Here is a 20,370-nt window from a genome sequence, read left to right on the forward strand (position 1 = left end):
TGCCTTTTATATGTGTGTTTGGGTGACATGTTTTTTTCAGTGGGCAGTATTGATATAGTCTACATATCTTAAACTCATCAAGGAGTTGAGGCTAGCCTAGAACTCAAAATTTTTGTGTCTGCTTTTACAGTTCTAGAATTACAGGTGCAAATCACCAGTACCAACCCCAGTTTTTGATACTAGTTTTTATTCAGTTTGTTCTTTTGTTGTGTTTCTTTTTCAACTTAAATTTGTAGTCATTATCTTTCTTTTACTTTAAGAACTTTTTAATTAGTATTCACTTAATGAATTGTTCTAGAAACCTAATACATTTAGAATTTCCCTCTTTCAATTTAACACAACTGTTACTGTCTAATAGTTACTTTAAGTACATAAATGTTAAAAGTCCAATTAATAGATTTTTTTGAACATAGTTGGAGACTTCAATTGATTTATGAAAGATTATTGAGTAAAATTGGATAAAATGATAGCCTTCTATATTAGTGACACAGCTTTTTTTCTATATGTGCTTCATAGAAATCAAACTTCATAGTCTTATGCATTGTTAAATAAATATATATCTCCTTGAATTATTTGTTCTATTAAATAAATCTTTTATTTAGAGTTTTAAAATCTTGATTTCTGGAATTTTTTCATCATTTTGTGCTTCCTGTCTCCCTGTTGTATAAACTGGGTTTTGTGAGAATATGGGGAATTTGGTTCTTGCTTTAGAGTTTTTATCATTCAGAAATATACCTTAGCATTTTGAGTGTTTCTTACCCAGAAATCAAACTTGTTAAAATTTTGCAGAATATGCGTACTGCATTTCCTGTGACCTGGCATTGCAATGAATTTTAAGCTAAAATTAACTCTGCTGCCCATCTGTGTAATTGACATATTCTACCAGAATTGATTTATTTAACATAACTTTTTTGAAATATTTTGTTTTTTCCTAATATGGCAGTTAATTAGTATTTTTCTTTCCTTATTTCTAATTATTATGTCATGATGTGTATCTGAAAATTTTGTAAATAATTTGTGGTGGGATTTTTAACTTTTAATTAAGATCTCATCATCTGATTCTTCCAATGAGAATTCTCCAGCAACTCCTCCAGATGAACAAGGACAAGGTGATGCTCCACCACAGCATGAAGATGAAGATCTTTCATTTCCTCATGCTGACCTGGCAAAATTGGAAGACATGATCAACAGGTAAATTTATTTTCATTTGTGGATGTAATGAATTGAAAAAACAAACAACTTTTGAACATAGTTAACTGGTGTTATATAAGAAAAAGGGGGAAGGATACAGATGCTATCACCAATTTTCATCAAAAAATTTTTATGACCAAAGGCTTCAAGTGTCCTGAAGCTTTTATGGGAAATGGGATACGAGAGCACCTTACAGCAAAAGTCTCAGATTCTCTTAACATGTTCTCCCCTTAATTTAAAAAAAAAAAAAAAAAAAAAAACCAGTTTTTAAAAGAATGCATTCCTTTCTAGTTACAGGTATTAGCAGTTGAATTTTTACTTTTGTTTTGTGAAGAATGCTAAGTGATTTGTTACTATCATGTCATGCTTGACATTATCTTTAAAACTCTGTGTATATAATATGTATCTTTAACCACAAAAGGTGATCTCAGCACGGTTTTTCATTAAAACTAGTAAATATAGAGATTTTATTTGTTGTTTCATTATTTTTCCTAGTAAAAGTTCTTTATGTAACTTAAAGTGTTTTAAACAATAATTTTTTATAATAATTATTAGACCTCGATGGATGGTTCCTGTTTTGCCAAAGGGAGAATTAGAAGTGCTTTTAGAAGCTTCTATTGATCTTAGTAAAAAAGGTGAGTTTCACATGTTAACCTTTGTTTTCATAGTAAATAACTTTTATATATGTAAACAATGTTTTTGAAGCCCCCTTTTTTTTTTACTAACTTGTATGTTTGTAATTTTCAGTGAATGTAAATAATCTTCCTGGTAAGGCTAAATTTATGTATATGAACATTTACTCACTGAGAGTAAGGGTTCAGGAAAGCTTTAGACAATTTATCTGAACCTTTATAAGCCAAGTGGTTTCTCCATCTGACTGCAGTAGCATCTCTTTAGTTCTCCAGCCATTAGAGTTAGTATTGATGATAAAGGCACTTGACAGGTTACCATACTACATTTATTAATGAAGGTTAGCATTCATACCATATATATTTAGAAATCTGTCAGTCTTAGCCACATTTATTTACTCAAGCATGTCATAGCCATCCTTACAATTATAAATAATACAAGAGGAAACCTAACCTAAATTTGAGCTAACCTAAATTTTTATGTTCTGTGGTATTGACCTTGGGACAAAAACCTAACCAATTGTCCTTCTAACTTCAGAGAGTGAGGCTGTTGCAGACTCTGTGGCAGTTGTTCTCAACCGTCTTAATCTGTGACCCTTTAATACAGTTGCAACCATAAAATTATTTTTGCGCCTACTATATAACTGTAGGCTTGCTACTGTTAATGAATCATAATGTAATTTTTTTTTTTGGCGATAGAGATTTGCTAAAGGATTTGAAACCCATTAGATAGAGAACTTCTACTCTTTAGTCATTTTCACATTATATTAATCTTAAATTTGAGACATGATGACCTATTTAAATATTGAACCATGGGATTTCAAAATTCTAGTAGGAAAATGGCCAGAAGGAATTAATATGAAGTAGATTTTAAAAATGAGTTTTAAACATGAAAATTATTTAACATGACTTAAGTTTAAGTAGAATTTTATGTGTATTCACATATTTCTAAGAAGGGGACCTTTTTAGAAAGCATTTTGCATAGTATAAAATGCTTTTAAGGTTTAATTCACATAAATATTGTCATACATTTATAATTTTAAAGTCTTTTCTTTGATAGCTATGTAATATCTTGCATATTTGTTGATATTTAGATTTAAGGTATTGAAAAGATTTTCTTTATAAATTATTTCAGCAAAAATCACCCAGATGTATTATTTCACTAGCCAGTAAGTCAAATTATATTTGATAATGGAAGCCCCTAAGATTTTTTTTAAAGATTGCTTTTCCATTATTAGTACATGTATATTTTCTAATATACTTCATGTTTGCCATTTTAAATGCAGTAAAGGAATTCTTTCTGTTTTTAATAAGGAATGTGGATGTTTTGAAATATGGAGTCCTTTGGGTTTTTTGTGTAATTTTTTTTGGACATTGATGTTTCCCACAGAACTGGAATTACAGTCTTGAGCTGCCATGTCAGTGCTAGGAATTGATCCCATTCTCTGGAAATATATTCAGGACCCTTAACCACTAAGCTATCTCTCCAGCCCTGTGGGTTCCTTTGTTTTGAAGCAAACAAAGAAAAAGAAATAAAATGTTTGGTTTTTACTTTTGTAGTATAGATGTATAGAACAAATTTTTTTTGTGTCTGTATGTATAGGAGAGTATATATGTGATTGAGGCCAGAGAAGACTGGGATTGTCAGTTTTTTGTTTGTTTTTTGTTTGTTTGGTCTTTATCATTTGTGAAGTAGTTCAGGCATGCTGGCCAGAAAGCTCTAGGGATCTTATACTTTTCAAACCCTGGAATTGCATGTTATTTTTATATGAATTCAGGAGTCAAGCTGGTCTTATGCATGTAAGTTAACCATGTTACTAACTGGACTATGTCCTAGACCCTACAAAGGAAAATTTTTTATAATGTTGTCAACTATTATGTATTCCTATTACAGATTAGCAATTTGTGTAATATTCTTTACTTCTTCAGCCCTTAAAGGCAAAGGATAAACCAGCTTAATATAGTTAGCATTTGTCAAGAGTGGTGTATTTACCTATCTTTGGAATCTTGTAATGTCTATGTGACAATAATATAAACATTAATTTTTAATTTTTAATCAGATGTAATCGTGTTCATTTGAGTAATATGGATTTGAGGTGTCCATGCAGGCCAGAAGGAGGATATAGGATACCCTAGAGCTAGAGTTACAAATGTTTATGAATTACTGGTGTGAGTGTTGGGAATTGAACTTTGTGTCTGAAAAACAGTACATTCATTCTCTTAACTGGTGATGTATCTCTTAGAGGTTGTAGATAGATTTTCTTAATTCTGAAGATGAAACATATGTATAGGGTATGTGCTAGAACAGTGAAACAGATTCTAAATAATAGTGATTCACATTAAATTTGTAAGCTGACGTTATTTTGTCAGCTCATATGAAGCTGAGATGACTTTTTAAGTGGTGTTTGGTTTTAAGTGACATCACAAAATATGTTAAGATACAGTGTGTTTTGAAATATTTTCAGGTTTTACAATTACTCGGCTTGATATGTTTCCATGCATAGAATTCCCCCTGAATTCTATCCTTTTGAATTCTTACAGTAATGTTCTTTTTCACAAACACTACAATATTCCTCCTGGGTTGGAAAAAAATACCAGTTTCTAACAATGTGTTGTATGTAGTCACATACTGGCTATAGGAATGTTTCATTTATCTTGTTTTTTTTTTTTTTTTATTTATTTTACTTTTTCATAGGCCTTGATGCTAAAAGTGAAGCATGTCAACGTTTTTTTCGAGATATTTTAACTGTGTCTTTTACTAAAATCCTTATGGATGAGGCAGTGAGTGGATGGAAATTTGAAATTCATGTGAGTTTTATATATGGGGGAGTTTAGTTTTATATGATGATTCATATGATTCATATTGCTAATGATATCAACTCTATTGGTTGACATGATGCAATTTGGAAAGGGGAGATTCTAAAATCTGCCACCAGGAATTCCAAGTGTCTTACAACAGTATATTTACTAGATGTGTGATAGTACTGATTCTGAATTATCCACTGTAAATGTTCTTAGACTTCAGACAGTTGCCTTTAGAGTACAAAATACCATGGTGAGAAAATACTTTTGCATGTATTTTGAACAAAATGTAGTTATAAGCAATCCATCATTGATAAATCATTAGAGTCTTCTCAGATTTTTTTTAATACCGTTCCCACCTCCACCCCCCTCTCCACCCCAGATAGGGTTTCTCTGTAGCTTTGGAGGCTGTCCTGGAATTAGCTCTTGTAGACCAAGATGGCCTTGAACTCACAGAGAGCTGCTTGCCTTTGCTTCCCGAGTGCAGGGATTAAAGGTGTATGCCACCAATGCCTGGCTTTAAATACTATTCTATGACATAGAATCTTTATGAATATATAGGCCTGGCTTGAAATATTCCTGTCTCTATTTTCTAAGTGTTAAGATTATAGTTTGTTTTGAAACAAAATTATAAAGTAATTTTTATTGAACATTTGTTTACATTAGTGCTGTATAAGAAAATTCTGGTAATTTAGAAATGAATAAAAAGATGATTAACAAGAAGAATTAAGGTTTTCTACATGAAATTGCAGTCTGTTATTAACGTAATCAATTGTCTCCCTACCTATTATTTGTTTAACAGAGGTGTATTATTAACATTACCCATCGCCTAGTGGAGCTTTGTGTGGCCAAGTTGTCTCAGGACTGGTTCCCATTTCTAGAACTTCTAGCAATGGCTTTAAATCCTCATTGCAAATTTCATGTCTGTAATGGTACTCGTCCATGTGAATCACTGTCAAGTGTTCAGCTTCCTGAAGATGAACTCTTTGCCTGTTCTCCAGACCTACGTTTACCAAAAGTATGTTGGTTTATTCTTTTAAAATTAAATATTAACTTTTTTGTCATTTGCTCTAAACAAATACTGCTGCAAACTTTGATTTAAATACAGTGAGATGCCTAACAATGACCAGCCAATATATAACCTTTATGTGGGTTTTCATTTAATTCATGTTGTTGATTTGGTAGCATTGAGTTTCTAGTAACATTATAACCAAAACCTGAAGAAAATGAATGACTGACTGGTTGATTTGTCTCAGGCAAAAAATGATTGTTGGTATTTACTAATTTTGTGTTGTTTCCACTGACATTAGACCATTTAACTGATAGGGAACAATCATTGAATGTACGTTGTCTTCATTATTTCATGTTTATGTTCTTAAAAGACCAAAAAACATTTTTTAGAAGATGCTAGAAATTCACATTTAAATTCTCATTTACTTCATGAAATACACATCATTAGGCAGTTACTACAGTTTGATTTCCAGAAAGTAAATCTTGAAGTGTTCAGCATCTGATTATTGAGTAAAATAATACATCATATTATCCTTAACTTGAAATGGGATGTGTGTTTTATACTAGTTAAAGTTGTAACATCTTCACAAAGCAAGAATGTAATTTTTTTTCTTTAAAGAGCTAAAAACACCACTGAGCTGACCTGCATGAGTATAGACAACACCTAACAGATTTAAAGATGTTTCTCTTGATTTAGTATCACTTTGCATGGGTTTTTAATGCCTTTATTACAATTTAACCATGTAAAATAACCAATTTTTTTTAAGTTTACAGAGATTAACAGTTTTAATATGTGAACAATTACACATACACAGAAATAAAATGTAAAGAAAACCAAAAGTGATACAGGATACCTTTAAAACAGTGGTGAATTTTGTATTTTCTGTTCTCTTTTTTTTTTTTTTTTTTTTTTTTTTTTAAAGCAGAGGGTTTTTTTGTTGTTGTTAGGGAAAGGGATTATAAAAGGGGGAAGGAGTAGACCAGCCTCTGGAGACAGGATATACCATGAGGAGTGGGAAAATGGAGGGAGAAACAGACAGAGGGAAAGAAAGATTCTGTTTTTTTTAACTGAAAACTTCTTGTATAATTTCTGTAACTCAGACTTTGATATTAAGTAGAAATGAAATGTAAAAATGGGCATTCCTGCTCATTTATTGTTTCTCTCAGTGTCTGTGCCCCTGGAGTTAGGTTCAGGAAGCAGTCTCCTGTACCAATTTGTTCAATGGTACCTCCTACTTTCTCTTCTAAGAGGTTCATTGTGGCTGGATTGATGTTGAGGTCTTTGATCCATTTGGACTTAAGTTTTGTGCGTGGCGACAGACATGGGTCTATTTGTTGAAGATGCTTTCCTTGCCCCATTGTATAATTTTAGCTGTTTTGTCGAAAATCAGGTGTTCATAGGTGTGTGGGTTAATGTCAGGATTTTTGATTCGATTCCATTGGTCTACCTGTCTATTTTTGTGCCAATACCACACTGTTTTCAGAACTATAGCTCTGTAATAGACCTTAAAAGTCAGGAATGGTGATGCCTCATGAAGTTCTTTTATTGTTCAAGGTTGTTTTGACTATCCTGGGTCTTTTGTTTTTCCATATAAAGTTGATTATTATCCTTTCAAGGTCAATGAAGAATTGTCGTGGGATTTTAATGGAGATTGCATTGAATCTGTAGATTGCTTTTGGCAAGATTGCCATTTTTACTATATTCTACCTATCCAAGAGCATGGGAGATCTTTCCATTTTCTGGTATCTTCTTTAAAGCCACGAAGTTCTTATTATATAGGTCTTTCATTTGTTTGGTAAGTGTTACCCCAAGATACTTTTTGTTGTTTGTGGCTATTTTAAAGTGTCATATTTCTCTGATGTCTTTATCTGTCTCTTTGTCGTCTAAATAAAGTAGGGTTACTGATTTTTTTGAGTTTATCTTGTATCCTGCTAGTTTGCTGAAGGTGTTTATCAGCTGTAGGAGTTCCCTGATAGAGTTTTTTGGGTCTCTTATGAAAACTATCATATCATCTGCAAATAGAGATAGTTTGACTTCCTCCTTTCCAATTTGGATCCCCTTGATCTCCTTTTGTTGTCTTATAGCTTTAGCTAGAACTTCCAGTACGATATTGAAGAGATATGGAGAGAGAGGCAGCCTTGTCTTGTTCCTGATTTTAGAGGAATTGGCTTAAGTTTTTCTCCATTCAGTTTGATGTTGGCAGTTGGTTTGCTGTATATTGTTCTTACTATGTTTAGATATGTTCCTGTTATCCCTGACCTCTCCAAGACCTTTATCATGAAAGGGTGGTGAATTATGTCAGCACCTAGGGAGATGATCATATAGTTTTTCTTTTTCAGTTGGTTTATATGGTGGATCATGTTGATAGCATTTCTTTTACAAATGTGGGTGCCTTTGTATTTGGGGGCATAGATGTTCAGAATTGAAACTTTGTGTTGATGGATTTCTCCTGCGATGAATATAAAATAACCATCTTCATCTCTTTTGATTAATTTTGGTTTGAAGTCTAACTTGTTAGATATTAGCATGGCCCACTTGCTTGCTTCGTGGGTCCATTTGATTGGAAGATCTTTTCCCAATCCTTTACCCTGAAGTATTGTCTGTCTTTGGAGCTTAGATGTGTTTCTTGTATGCAGCAGAAGGATGGATTCTGTTCTTATCCATTCTGTTAGCTTTTTATAGGTGAGTTAAGACTATTAATGTTGAGGGAGAGTAAGTACCATTGTTTGTTAATGCTTGCTTGTTTTAGATTTGTTGTTGGCAGTGGTATTGTGATATCTGTTGTCTAAGTCTTTGTGAGCGTATTTAACTTCCTTGGGTTGGAGTTTTTCTTCCAAAACTTTCTGTAGGGCTGGGTTTGTATATATGTACTGTGAAAATCTGGCTTTGTCATTAAATATCTTGTTTTCTTCATTTATAGTGATTGAGAATTTTGCTGGGTATAGTACCCTTGGCTGGCATCTGTTGACTCTTAGTACTTGTAGAACATCTATCTAGGACTTTCTAGCCTAGAGGGTTTCCATGGAGAAATCAGGTGTAATTTTGATAGGTCTGCCTTTATATGTTATCTGGCCTTTTTCCTTACTGCTCTTAATATTGTTTCTTTATTCTATATGTTATGTGTTTTGATTATTATATGTCGAGTGGTCTTTTTTCTTTGGTCCAGCCTATTTGGGGTTCGGTATGCTTCTTGTACTCTCATGGGCATGTCCTTCTTCAGTTGGGAAAGTTTTCCTTGATGATTTTGTTGAGTGTATTTTCTGCACCTTTGAGCTGGGCTTCTTTGCCTGAGGTTTGGCCTTTTCATGTTGATCCCACATTTCCTGGATGTTTTGTGTCAAGGATTTGTTGGATTTATGATTTTCTTTGGTCGACTTATCCATTTCCTCTAGTTTATCTTACGCACCTAAGATTCTTTCTTCCATCTCTTGTATTCTGTTGGTTGTGCTTGTGTCTGTAGTTCCCGATTGTTTGCCCAGTTTTCTATTTCTAGCATTCGTTCGGTTTGTGTTTCCTTTATTGTCTCTATTTCAGTTTTCAAGTCTTGAACAATTTCCTTCACCTGTTTGTTTTTTTCTTGGCTTTCTGTACTTTCTTTAAGAAATTTTTTCATTTCTTCCAATTTTTTTTTCTTCCGTTTCTTTAAGGGATTTTTTCTCATCTTCTGCCCTCAATCATTTTTATGACAATAATTTTTAAGTCTTTTCTTCTACTTCCTCTGCTTTGTTGTGGTGTTCCGTTCTAGTTGGTGTAGATTCCCTAGATTGTGGTCATGCTTGTCTTTCTGTTGTTAGCTGTTGTATTGCTGTCTTCCCATAGCTTCTTCTGGTAGGTGTTGGTGGTGTCTCTTCCCCTTTCTACGGTACTTCCCTTGTGGTCTTGGGTGGGTCAGAGATTCGCTGTCTGTAACTCTAGGTGGTCCAAGCTCTCTAGGAAGTCTCTTCAGGCAGGGGTCTGAATTTGTGTGTCAAAGATCAGGCTCCAACAGAAGACTGGCTATGGGAGTCAATAATAAAGGCTGGGACTCAGGATGTTCTTTAATCTGATACGAAGATCTCTCCAGCTGAGGCCCTTTTGCCTCACTCTCCAGCTTTTTGCAGAGGCCCTGTGATAGGGGTGAAGGATCCATCCTGCAGGAACTCAGAGATGCACCTGGGAGGGGCCTGGAACTCCAGTAGACGACTGGTGGTGGGGGTCAGAGATGAGGCAAGTGGAAATTACAGGTAGTCCAGCTTGGATAGGCAGGTCTAGTGTACTCAGAACAGCTCCAGGAAGTTCTCCGAATGTGTCTGTACTGTTGGCTCCACCCTCTGTCCCAGTGCTCAACCAGAGCAGTGGGACAGTGAGCAGGATAGTGCACAGGGTAGGAGGAACCATAAATGAATCTTTGCAGGCCATTCTTACCAAATCTAGTTTCTGTTTCTTGGTAATGATTTCACTATAATGCATTTAATTGCCTGTTCCTTGGTTGTGTCTTGAATTTTTATGGAGTTTCTTAAATTTCTGCTTTCTTCCCTCAGTTTAGGAGGTTTTTTTCTTTATTTTTTTTTCCAGTATTCAAATACACTCTGCCATGGTTTTCTTGAACTTTATAGTACATACTTCCCCCTATGGATGGTGGTTCATAAATCCCTTTCAGCTTTAGTTTTTTTTATCTGCCTTTATGAAATAATATTATGCATATTGAATTTCCAGTAGCAAATCTGCACTTTTCAGTCATTCTGCTGAATATATATAGTAATATTATATTGTTATATTTTATATACAGAATAATTGGATTTAATGTTTAATTTATTTTGACCTTATTGCTTTACTCATTGTTTATATTTTTTTAATTATTGTCAAATTTTTGTAGTTTAAGAGTACCTGATATTAGTACTTTTCAAATTGGTCTGTCTGTCTGGTTTTGTTTCCATAATCTTAACATTTGTTCAAATTTCACATTTCTTAGTGTTTGTGAAATGAGCCAAGAAAAGGAGTACTTTTCATTAATGGACATGGAATTAAAACCTGGAGAGATGTCCCAGCATATATATTCTTAAACGTTTTCCTGTACATGTGCATGTCTGCTTTAAAACTTTTTGTGCTTAAGGTTCTACCTTAGCTTGCTTGGGTACCTCACCTTTTATATTTTTCATTAAGTAATTTGTCTTAATTGTCCCCATGTTTCATCTTTCTCATGACTAACTTTACTCTTTTTGTCTTAAACCACTTTTGGTCACTTAACCTAAAAGTTAGTAAGTACCTCAGGCAGCCTCCATATAGGTTGGTTACACATACAGTTCAATTCCTGTGGTGGAAACTGTGGGTAGGCCTCTGTTCTATAAATTGAACAAATCACAACAAAATTCTTTTGATTAGGTGGGTTTTGTTTTTGTTTTTGTTTTTTTTTTCCCCTTTTGGTTGTGTGTTTATTGTATGTTTAACCAGTTTTCAGAATTTTTCAAAGTTTTAACTGATACAAAGCTTATAAACTTTATAGTGTTTTTTTTTTCTTTTTCAAAGAACACTAAGAATTTGTAATTAGGTGGAAACAACCACAAATAAAACTAGAGACTTTTTTTGACTTGATTTAGGTTTTCATCTCTGAAAATTAGCAATAGTTTATACTGATTTATTTTTAGTTTATATTGATTTATTTTTCAATAGTTTATTTTTTCTGTAACATTACTTAATGTTTTACATATCTTTTGGTTTTGGTGTTTATGTGTGTTGGAGCCTTTCTGGGTGGGGGTGGGTGGGCGTATTGTTTGGGAGCATCAAAGCTAAAGGTCAGTGTTATTTATCTTTCTTAGTTACTCTTCATTTTGAGTTAGGAGCTCTTGTTGAGGTCACTTATAGACAGGTTGATTATCAGTGCTGGGAGTATAGTCACTTGGTAGCTACTGAGAGTTTTTCTTTTTTCTTTTTTTAATCAATGCTGGGTAATTAAAATGGTATATGACTTGGCAAGCATTTTGCATACTAAACATCTCTGTAGCCTCTTTTCTGTTTAATTGCAGAAAATATTTTCCCTCCAGGTTTATTGTTGTCTCTGTATTACTATTTTTCTCTTAAAAGTAGATTTTAGAAGAAAAGACACACAGGCCTCTCTCTTTAAATAAACTTATTTTTCCAGTTTTTTTTTTATTTTAAAATTTACATCTTAAATGTAGAAAATGTTTAGTTATGCAAACCAAAGCCCAACTTGTATTTACAAGAAACATGCAATTATAAAGAAATTATCTCTTGTAAATAAGTCATATATATTTAATTAATAAGAGTTTGGCTTGTATATAATTGCAAATTATTGTTTGTTTTAAAACATAAATTTCAGATAGTTACTTTTTAAATGAGGGAATTAACACTTGTCGTTTATTTACAGGGTTGGTTAGTGGATCTTATTAACACATTTGGCATACTAAATGGTTTCCAGATTTTTCATGATCGTTTTGTTACTGGATCAGCATTAACTGTTCAAACAATTGCAGCTCTTATTAAGTAAGTTCTATTTTAAGATATTATCAGTATAATCTACAAATTGCTCTTATTTACTTGGATATTATTGAGTTTTAGTTTTCAAATGTGCTTTCTTAATTTAGCATGATTTGCTTCTAAGCATTAAAACTAATTTGAAAATGTCACTGTAGCAGGAAAACGTTGAATATTGAAATTATCTTATGTTCTCTATTTTTCAGACCTTTTGGACAGTGCTATGAGTTTCTCACTCTGCACACATTAAAAAAGTACTTCCTTCCAGTTATTGAAATAGTTCCACAATTATTACAAAAAATAACTAATGAAGAACTGAAAAGAGAAGCAAAGACTGAAGTGAAAAATGATGCTATTTCAATGATTATTAAATCGCTAAAAAATTTAGCTTCAAGAATTCCTGGACAGGAGGAAACTATTAGAAATTTAGAAATTTTTCGGCTACAAATGATACTCAGGTAAGATATTTTCTGCTTGTGGTTTTTGGTTTTGTTACTGTATTTTTTTGTTTGTTTGTTTGTTTGTATGTTTGGGGTTGCATATTGAACCTTAGACTTTCTGTGGTAGGCAAGCGTTTTACCAGTGTGCTTTAAGACCACCCTTTTCAGAAAAATTTTGTTTGGATTTATTTCTTTGTTTTGCTTTATTTCTTTGTATGTATGTATGTATTTATTTGTTCAGTTTGGGGGTTATGACAGAGTCTAGGCTGGTTATGAACTCACTGTGTTCCTTGCTTTTATTTTGTTAAACTTCTATTTCACACTTTTGAGTTTCTTTTGTTTTAGGTGTGTACCACTAGGCTTTGTTATTCATGTGAATTATTGAAAATCATTATTGTTATGATATTTTATAGATTGCTGCAAATTTCATCTTTTAATGGAAAGATGAATGCACTGAATGAAATTAACAAGGTGCTCTCGAGTGTATCATATTATGCACATCAACATGGTCATTCTGAGGAAGAATGGCTAACTGCTGAACGAATGGCAGTAAGTTCCTTTTTTAAAGTCAAAACAGAATATATTTGTCTATTTGTCTAGTTATTATATATGGGACCAGAATTTCTGAGGACAGCTAATGAGACTCAGTTCTCTCCTTGACTATATGGTATCTAATTACCAAACTTGGCAACAAATCCAAAATTTAACTACTTCTGCAACAAAACAAAACAAAAATAATGAGGCCTGGAGAAATGACTTAGTGATTAAGAGCACACTTACTGTATTTCCAGAGGATTCCAGTTTGGTTCCCAGTTGCCACAGATATATCTAACTGTAGTTCTAGGGGATCACATACTCTTTTGAGGGTGAGCTGAGCAGCATACACACATGGCTCACTGACATAGTTGAACTATATATATATTGTTCTTATATACCATAATTAAGATATATGATACTGCCACAGATAACAGGGAGTTTTTCTACATGTGTCAGAATTAAATTCTTTGGAATTAATAATTATAATTTTAAGCAGCAGTTATTTTATTGGGTGCATTATACATGCAGAATTTAATTTTATAAAATTATTTGTTGCAATAACTGTTAAAACAAATTAACTTCATTTGTTTTATTTTTAAGTCTGAACAATTTTTATTTTGCTTTTTGGAAAAATTTTCAACAGTTAAGCAAATATTTATGCTGTGTTAAATTTAGGAGTGGATACAACAAAACCATATCTTATCCATAGTCTTACAAGATAGTCTTCATCAGCCACAGTATGTTGAAAAACTAGAGAAGATTCTTCGTTTTGTAATTAAAGAAAAGGCTCTTACTTTACAGGATCTTAATAATATCTGGGCAGCACAGGTAAGACTTTTTCTTAAGATAGTTAAAAATAAGATTACATTTTATGTAATGACTTTATCAGCAGATTTGTATTACTAGAATTTCATAATTTATTAATATAGATATCTAGTCAGGAATTCATTTAAGATGATGTGTATATATATATATGGTGAGGTTATAGATGATCATATATTATGAATGCCATCTAGTGAAATAGTTATTAAAGGAATATTTACTTGAAAAGTATAAAGAATTTAATAAATGTAATATTCTCCTATAAAGTTTATAAAGGAATGTGAGAACAATTTAGAAAAAGGTTTTGTTACTGAAGTACATATAAACACTTAATGATTGTTATGTTATATTCTAACTTTCCTAATATTAAATATTATTAGTGTTACATAATGTGTAATTTTTTAAGTGATAGTTTGTTTTACTCATGGAAAACATTGGCAGTGTTATTTCTATTATGTCTAAATTACAAAGTTGTTTGTAGGGTTTTTGTTCAATGGTAGTTCAAATTTTCCTGCATGCTACATTCTTTCTTTTGTCCATAACTCCTCATATATTTTCATGCAACTTCATGTTCATTTTCTGTCTCAAGGGAAAAAGAATGAAATGAAAATGAAACTTCAGACAAAAAAGAAGTGGAATTTCTTTTTAATGCACTCACAAAGTTACTGAGTCAGTTTGTGTTGGTCAGTTCCTGAGCCTGGGCTCAGATTGTAGTTGATAAACTCACTGTCACTCCATTCAAGATGTTTCCTTTTCCAGTAACTATCAGTTAAAAGTATATTCTGATTATCAGTGGGACTTTGTGCCTACTTTTGTCTATGTTGAGATTTTTGTCTGGTTTGAACTTGTGGGAGTCTTGTGTATTATCATGTTCTCTGAATTCATGTGTGTATCTGTTCTTGTTTTGTCTTGAACACATTGTTCCAGTGGCAGTTATCTACCACTTTTGGATCTTACATTCTTTCTGTAAGATCCCTGCTCCTTGAGAGGGGGTGCTAGATAAAGTCATATTATTTAGAACTGACTTTTGTAAAGTCTTGACTCTGCACATTGTCTATTAGTGGGTCTTTAGTTATTACAAGTAACTTCTGAAGAGGATTGAGCAATACATTCATCTATAGGAGAGGCAGTATATTAGTGGGAGTAATTTCATTGCTGGGTTCATTTACCAAAAGTATAGGACTAGATTTTCCTCTAGAACCCAAGATCTATCAAGGTTCATGTTCATGGCCTTTGATAGTGTTAGGTATTTGTTGCATTATGCATTTGTTGCATAATGAAGTGAACATTAACTAATCAAAAAATATAACATTATATATTTGTGCCATTATTTTACTAGTGTATCTTACAGGCAAGATGCTGTCATAAGTTTTAAGAGTTTATAGCTAGGTGATAATGATGGTTACTTTTATCCTCTGGTAGCAAACTTAGTATCTAAGCGTCATGAATATTAGTCAATAGGAGTGAAGCTTCTAATTGGTTACTAGCGCTATTTCTCCATGTTCTATGACAGTAAGTTGTGACCATCAGTCATGCTGTAGTCTCAGTTTATGGATGATAACTAATACCATTGACAGTAGTGCAAGTGATTTTTCTGGAGGAGCATAATCTTTGGACTCCATTGGACAACAACTGAACAAACAGTAACACTGTTTATGTGTGTTTATATTTGGGGCATGTATTTATATTTTAGGACACTCTTACAGTTGTGGGTTTCAATACATTTTTTAAAATGACCTTTAATGTTAGTTCTCCCTCTCCATATTCCCTGCTTTACTCTTCATCTACCCCATCCCCCTCCTTTTCTGGTATCACCTTTTTCTTTATCTGACTCATTCCTCTTCCTGAGAAAACCTCCTTCCTCTGCCTGGTCCCTTAGCAGTTACTCACATCTGTATTTTTCTTAGTAAAACACATATTTAATATATATCTAAAGTCAGTGCCTACATATAAGAGAAAACATGAAGTATCTGTCAGCTTGATTCAGGGTTACCTCACTCATGATGATGGTTTTATCTGTTTTGGCTTATGTGTAAGTCTCATGAATTCTTTTTTAACAGGTAATAATACTACATTGTGTAAATCTGCCATATTTTCATTGACTAGTTGTCAGTAGAGAGACATCTAGGCTGTTTCCAATTTCTCGCTGTAAGTACAGCAGCAACGAATTTGGATGAGCAAGTGTTTCTGTCAAATGCCCTGAAGTGATTGATAATAGCTCAGTTTTGTTTTAGATTGATTTTTAGTTTTGTGAGCACAGTGATTTCCATACTGGCTGGATCAATTTGAACGTTTATTCCAATTTCCCATTTTCTTTTCTATCAGTTTTGGTTTATCTAATCTCATGTTGAGGTTTCTTGACTTTTGGACAGAGGCTGGTAAATTTGGATCTATATTTTACTTTTCCATCATATATTACCCAGTTTTTACTACAGATATCATTTCTTTGGCTTCTGTGTTAAAGATCAGACTTCTTTAATATTTCAGATAAGTTTTGAATTTCCATTCTAGCCCATTAGTCAGCATATGATTTTATGTCAAAACCATACTATTTTTATTAATACAGCTCTGTAATAAAATTTAAACTCAGATGATGATGCCTCCAGCAGTTCTTTCATTATTCAGAACTGTTTATCTATCCCTGATTTTTGATGTGTACAAAGAAGTTTATGTTTCTTTTTTATACAAGTTATTTCCAAGATGTACATACTTTTTTGATGCTAGAATGAAAAGCATTGTTTCCCTGATTTTTCAATGTTTGTCATTTGTATAGATTATGGCTGGTGGTTTTTGAGTCTTAATTTTGTATCCACCTATTTTGCTGAAAGAGAATATCAGCAATAGAGTTTTTAAGAGTCATTAAGTTGTAAAGTCTTTAAAAAAAAAGATTTTGACTATATCCTTCTTAATTGTATCCCCTTAATTTCCTTCATTTGTATTATTAGTATAACTGACTTTCAATACCATATTGGAGTGAGTACACGCTCTTGTATTGTTTCAAATTTTTTTTGTGTGTAAATGCTTTGAGTATTTCTTCATAACCTGAGGTTGATTGTGTGCTTGCTAAAAAATTGTCTTAATATGTTTAGTTTGAGTTCTTATTCTCTCCTGGACTTATGTTATGAAGGGGTGTTTAATTTTGTCAAAGATATTTGGTGAATGAGATTATTTTGTTTTTTCATGTGGTGGGTAAACAAAATACTTTTATCTTCATGACTTATTTTTTATTTTTTCTTCAAATTGGTTTGCAAAGTATGTGAATTTTTTTGCATCTATAATTTTCTGAAAATTTCTTTTTTATTACAATTGATTCTTTAGTTGTGGTAGTACAGTAATACTGGCTTCCAATAAATTCAAAAATGTTTATTCAGACACCTATTTTGGCAATAATCTGAGAAGTATTGGTGATTTTTGATGGTCTGGAAAATTCTTCTCTGATTCTAACTAGCCTGGACTTTTTGTTTAAAAGATGTTTAATGACTATTTGTATTATACTAGGGATTAGGACTCTTTTTTAAATCTTATCTAGATTTAAATTGGTGACTGGTATATAAAACATTCATGTACTTTTTACAGGCTTTTATTTTGTTAGTACTGATTATTTTTCTTTGATTTTCTTATTTTATATATTGATCCCAATTCCATCTCCCACCCTTCCCACACCCCATCCACCACCTCCCAACTCTGACCACTCCACAGGGAAGAGGGTGATGCTTCTATTATGGAATCCCTTTTTCTTTTTTTGTCTCTCATCTATTCCTCCCACTACTCAATCTTCCTGGTCCCATTTTTACTGTTTATCATACCTATCCAAGAGCATACCTATCCAAGGACCATAGTTTGTTAATGCTTGTTTGTTTTAGATTTGTTGTTGGCAGTGGTATTGTGATATCTGTTGTCTAAGTCTTTGTGAGCGTATTTAACTTCCTTGAGTTAGAGTTTTTCTTCCAAAACTTTCTGTAGGGCTGGGTTTGTATATATATACTGTGAAAATCTGGCTTTGTCATTAAATATCTTGTTTTCTTCATTTATAGTGATTGAGAATTTTGCTGGGTATAGTACCCTTGGCTGTCATCTGTGGACTCTTAGTACTTGTAGAATATCTAACCAGGACCTGCTGGCCTTGAGAGTTTCCATGAAGAAATCAGGTGTAATTTTGATAGGTCTGCCTGTAAGGAGTACGGGTTTTTCCTCCCGCCGCCTGGTCTGGTCCTGCCGCCGCGCCAGCCCCAAACAATGCACAGAGATTCTGTATTTCATACAATGCTATTGGCCAGGTGCCAGTTTCTTATTGGCTAGCTCTGTCTTAATTATTAACCCATTTCTATGTATTTCCATGTGATCTTACCAAGAACAGAGGAATGGCAGTTCTGTTCTCTCCAGGCCCTCCATCCTGACTCCTCCTTACTACTTCCTCTTTCCTCCTTGTCTCCTAGTCCCTCCTATCTTCCTTTCCTATTGGCCAACAATGGTTTATTCATTAACTAGTATGAGAAACATATATATATATATATATATATAATGGCATCTCCCATCATCTCCTCTTTTCTGTCTAAAATAAAGGGTTTTAACCTTAACATAGCAAAATATATCACACAACAGTTATCAAATAAGAATCACAGTTAACAATATTTAGTCCATTAACATTTAGCAAGACTAAAAGAAACTATTCTATCATCTATCATATATTTGTGAATCTAAAGTCCTATATGCAACTTATCTTTAATCCTAACTAAGGAAAACTATAAACATAACTATCTGTCTTCAACTCCTTCAAAGACCAAAGAAGGATAGTATATAAACTCTAGAAATGACAGAGACATCTTGCCTTTTCAGTCACCTGAAGTTCTTCTGTAATCTTCCATCTTCAGCCCATAGGCCATAGTGTGTCTGGCAGACTCTTCAGCAAAGCAGGAGACTTTAAACTGTCTTCTTGTATTGGCAGTTTGTCGGTCACTTTTCTCTGTCCTGCAGACTGTCTGGCAGACTCTTCCATGAAGCAGGAACTCTGTAGCAATGTCCATCTTGAGTCAGCAGTCACTTTCCTGTGGGTCCTGCATGTCCAGTTTATACAGCATAAAGTCAAACAGTCCAGACAAGAGCAGTATCTTGCCCAAATGGCTAGTCTTGCCATATTGGAGGCAAACTCCATAACGTGTTTCTTTAATGTCCATCTTCCTTTCTGACTGACGCAGGGGGTGTTGCCAGGAGCATTTATGTCTCACTGTCAAGAAAAACACTAAACCATTTTAAATGCCATATTCTGTAGGTCTATGAAAGGTTTGAAGAATGCCTATTTATCTCTGTGTATCTTGAAAAACCTAACTAACTTAACTCTAATCTTTGACTATCATAGGTAATTATCTATAATATGTACTACATTATATATTACATTTCTAAATGAGCTATATAAACACAATACCTAAATAAGAGGAGAAATATACATATCACAAAATTGACCTTAAATTATATTAATAAATGAAAATCCATTCTAAAACAAAGTATTCATATCTATGCCATAATCCCCTTTTTACCTTTAAAAAGAGATTGGTTGTAGTCATTAACCATTTATAACCAAGTCCATTTAAATGAAAACAAACATTTATAAACAATATTTGGAAATTTGGGCGTCGTTCTTTCTAAACTACGTCCTGCTGATAGGGGGCGCTGTCATGGGGGAATCCTAAGAAGATGAAGAAATCCTGGCTGTAGTCCACAAGGCTGCCTTGTTCAAGCTGTTTTGAATATTGGATCACCAGGAACAATGTTTCAGGGGGTCTGGCTTGCTCAAACCACATTAGTCTGGAAGGAATCCACAGCTTTTTATTTTCTGTGGAAACAAAAATGGAAATCCTTTTTCCCAGTAACTTGTCCTTGAACTTAAATGTTGGAGTGAAAGCATTTTTAAAATATATAAATTGAATTATCCACTAGTATTTCTTTTATCAGTTGTTTCCTCAGTAGTCAAACGATATAAAGACAATATAATGCCATACAGTATACAGATTCTCTCTGAGCTTTTCATTTTTACGGGGCTTTATTATTATTACTCTCTTTCTTCTAGTTTTTCATTTTTTGAGACAGGGTTTCATTGTGTAACTCTTATCTGCCCTGGATGGAATTCACTCTGCATACCAGGTTTACTTTGAAATCACAAGATCTGCTTGCCTCTGTCTCTCAAGTGCTGGGATTAAAGGCATGTGCCAACACACCCAGCTGTTCTCTGTCTTTTTAAAACCCTTTTTTTATTCTCTCCCAAGCCTACCTATTTTTTAAAATACACTGTAAACCTTTAGAGGTTTTTCTTAATATGAATCTGTCTTTACTGTAAATCTTTATCTTTTTCTGGCCACTAGTCTTTTATCTGGTAAACAACAACATTGCTGAAATGAAAGTCATAGTTGTTTCTGCTGCGGATTACCAAAGATGGCGGCGGGTACTTTTACCACCAGCACTGAAAGCTGTG

The 20,370-nt window shown here is 33.2% G+C and overlaps 1 protein-coding gene across 1 annotated transcript in view; it reads left to right on the top strand.

Moving 5' to 3' along the window:
* The window catches only part of LOC127214700 (probable ubiquitin carboxyl-terminal hydrolase FAF-X), a 132,676-nt gene that overhangs the window by 3,034 nt on the left and 109,272 nt on the right, over window positions 1–20,370 (top strand). The window contains exons 2-9 of the mRNA XM_051175002.1: window positions 1,046–1,191; window positions 1,747–1,826; window positions 4,516–4,628; window positions 5,425–5,640; window positions 11,999–12,114; window positions 12,312–12,563; window positions 12,959–13,094; window positions 13,758–13,910. Coding sequence (XP_051030959.1) covers window positions 1,046–1,191; window positions 1,747–1,826; window positions 4,516–4,628; window positions 5,425–5,640; window positions 11,999–12,114; window positions 12,312–12,563; window positions 12,959–13,094; window positions 13,758–13,910 — 1,212 coding nt within the window. The remainder of the gene's footprint in view (window positions 1–1,045; window positions 1,192–1,746; window positions 1,827–4,515; window positions 4,629–5,424; window positions 5,641–11,998; window positions 12,115–12,311; window positions 12,564–12,958; window positions 13,095–13,757; window positions 13,911–20,370) is intronic.

This window comes from Phodopus roborovskii, unplaced genomic scaffold (genome assembly GCF_943737965.1).
Source record: "Phodopus roborovskii unplaced genomic scaffold, PHOROB, whole genome shotgun sequence".
In the NCBI taxonomy this organism is placed as follows: Eukaryota; Metazoa; Chordata; class Mammalia; order Rodentia; family Cricetidae; genus Phodopus; species Phodopus roborovskii.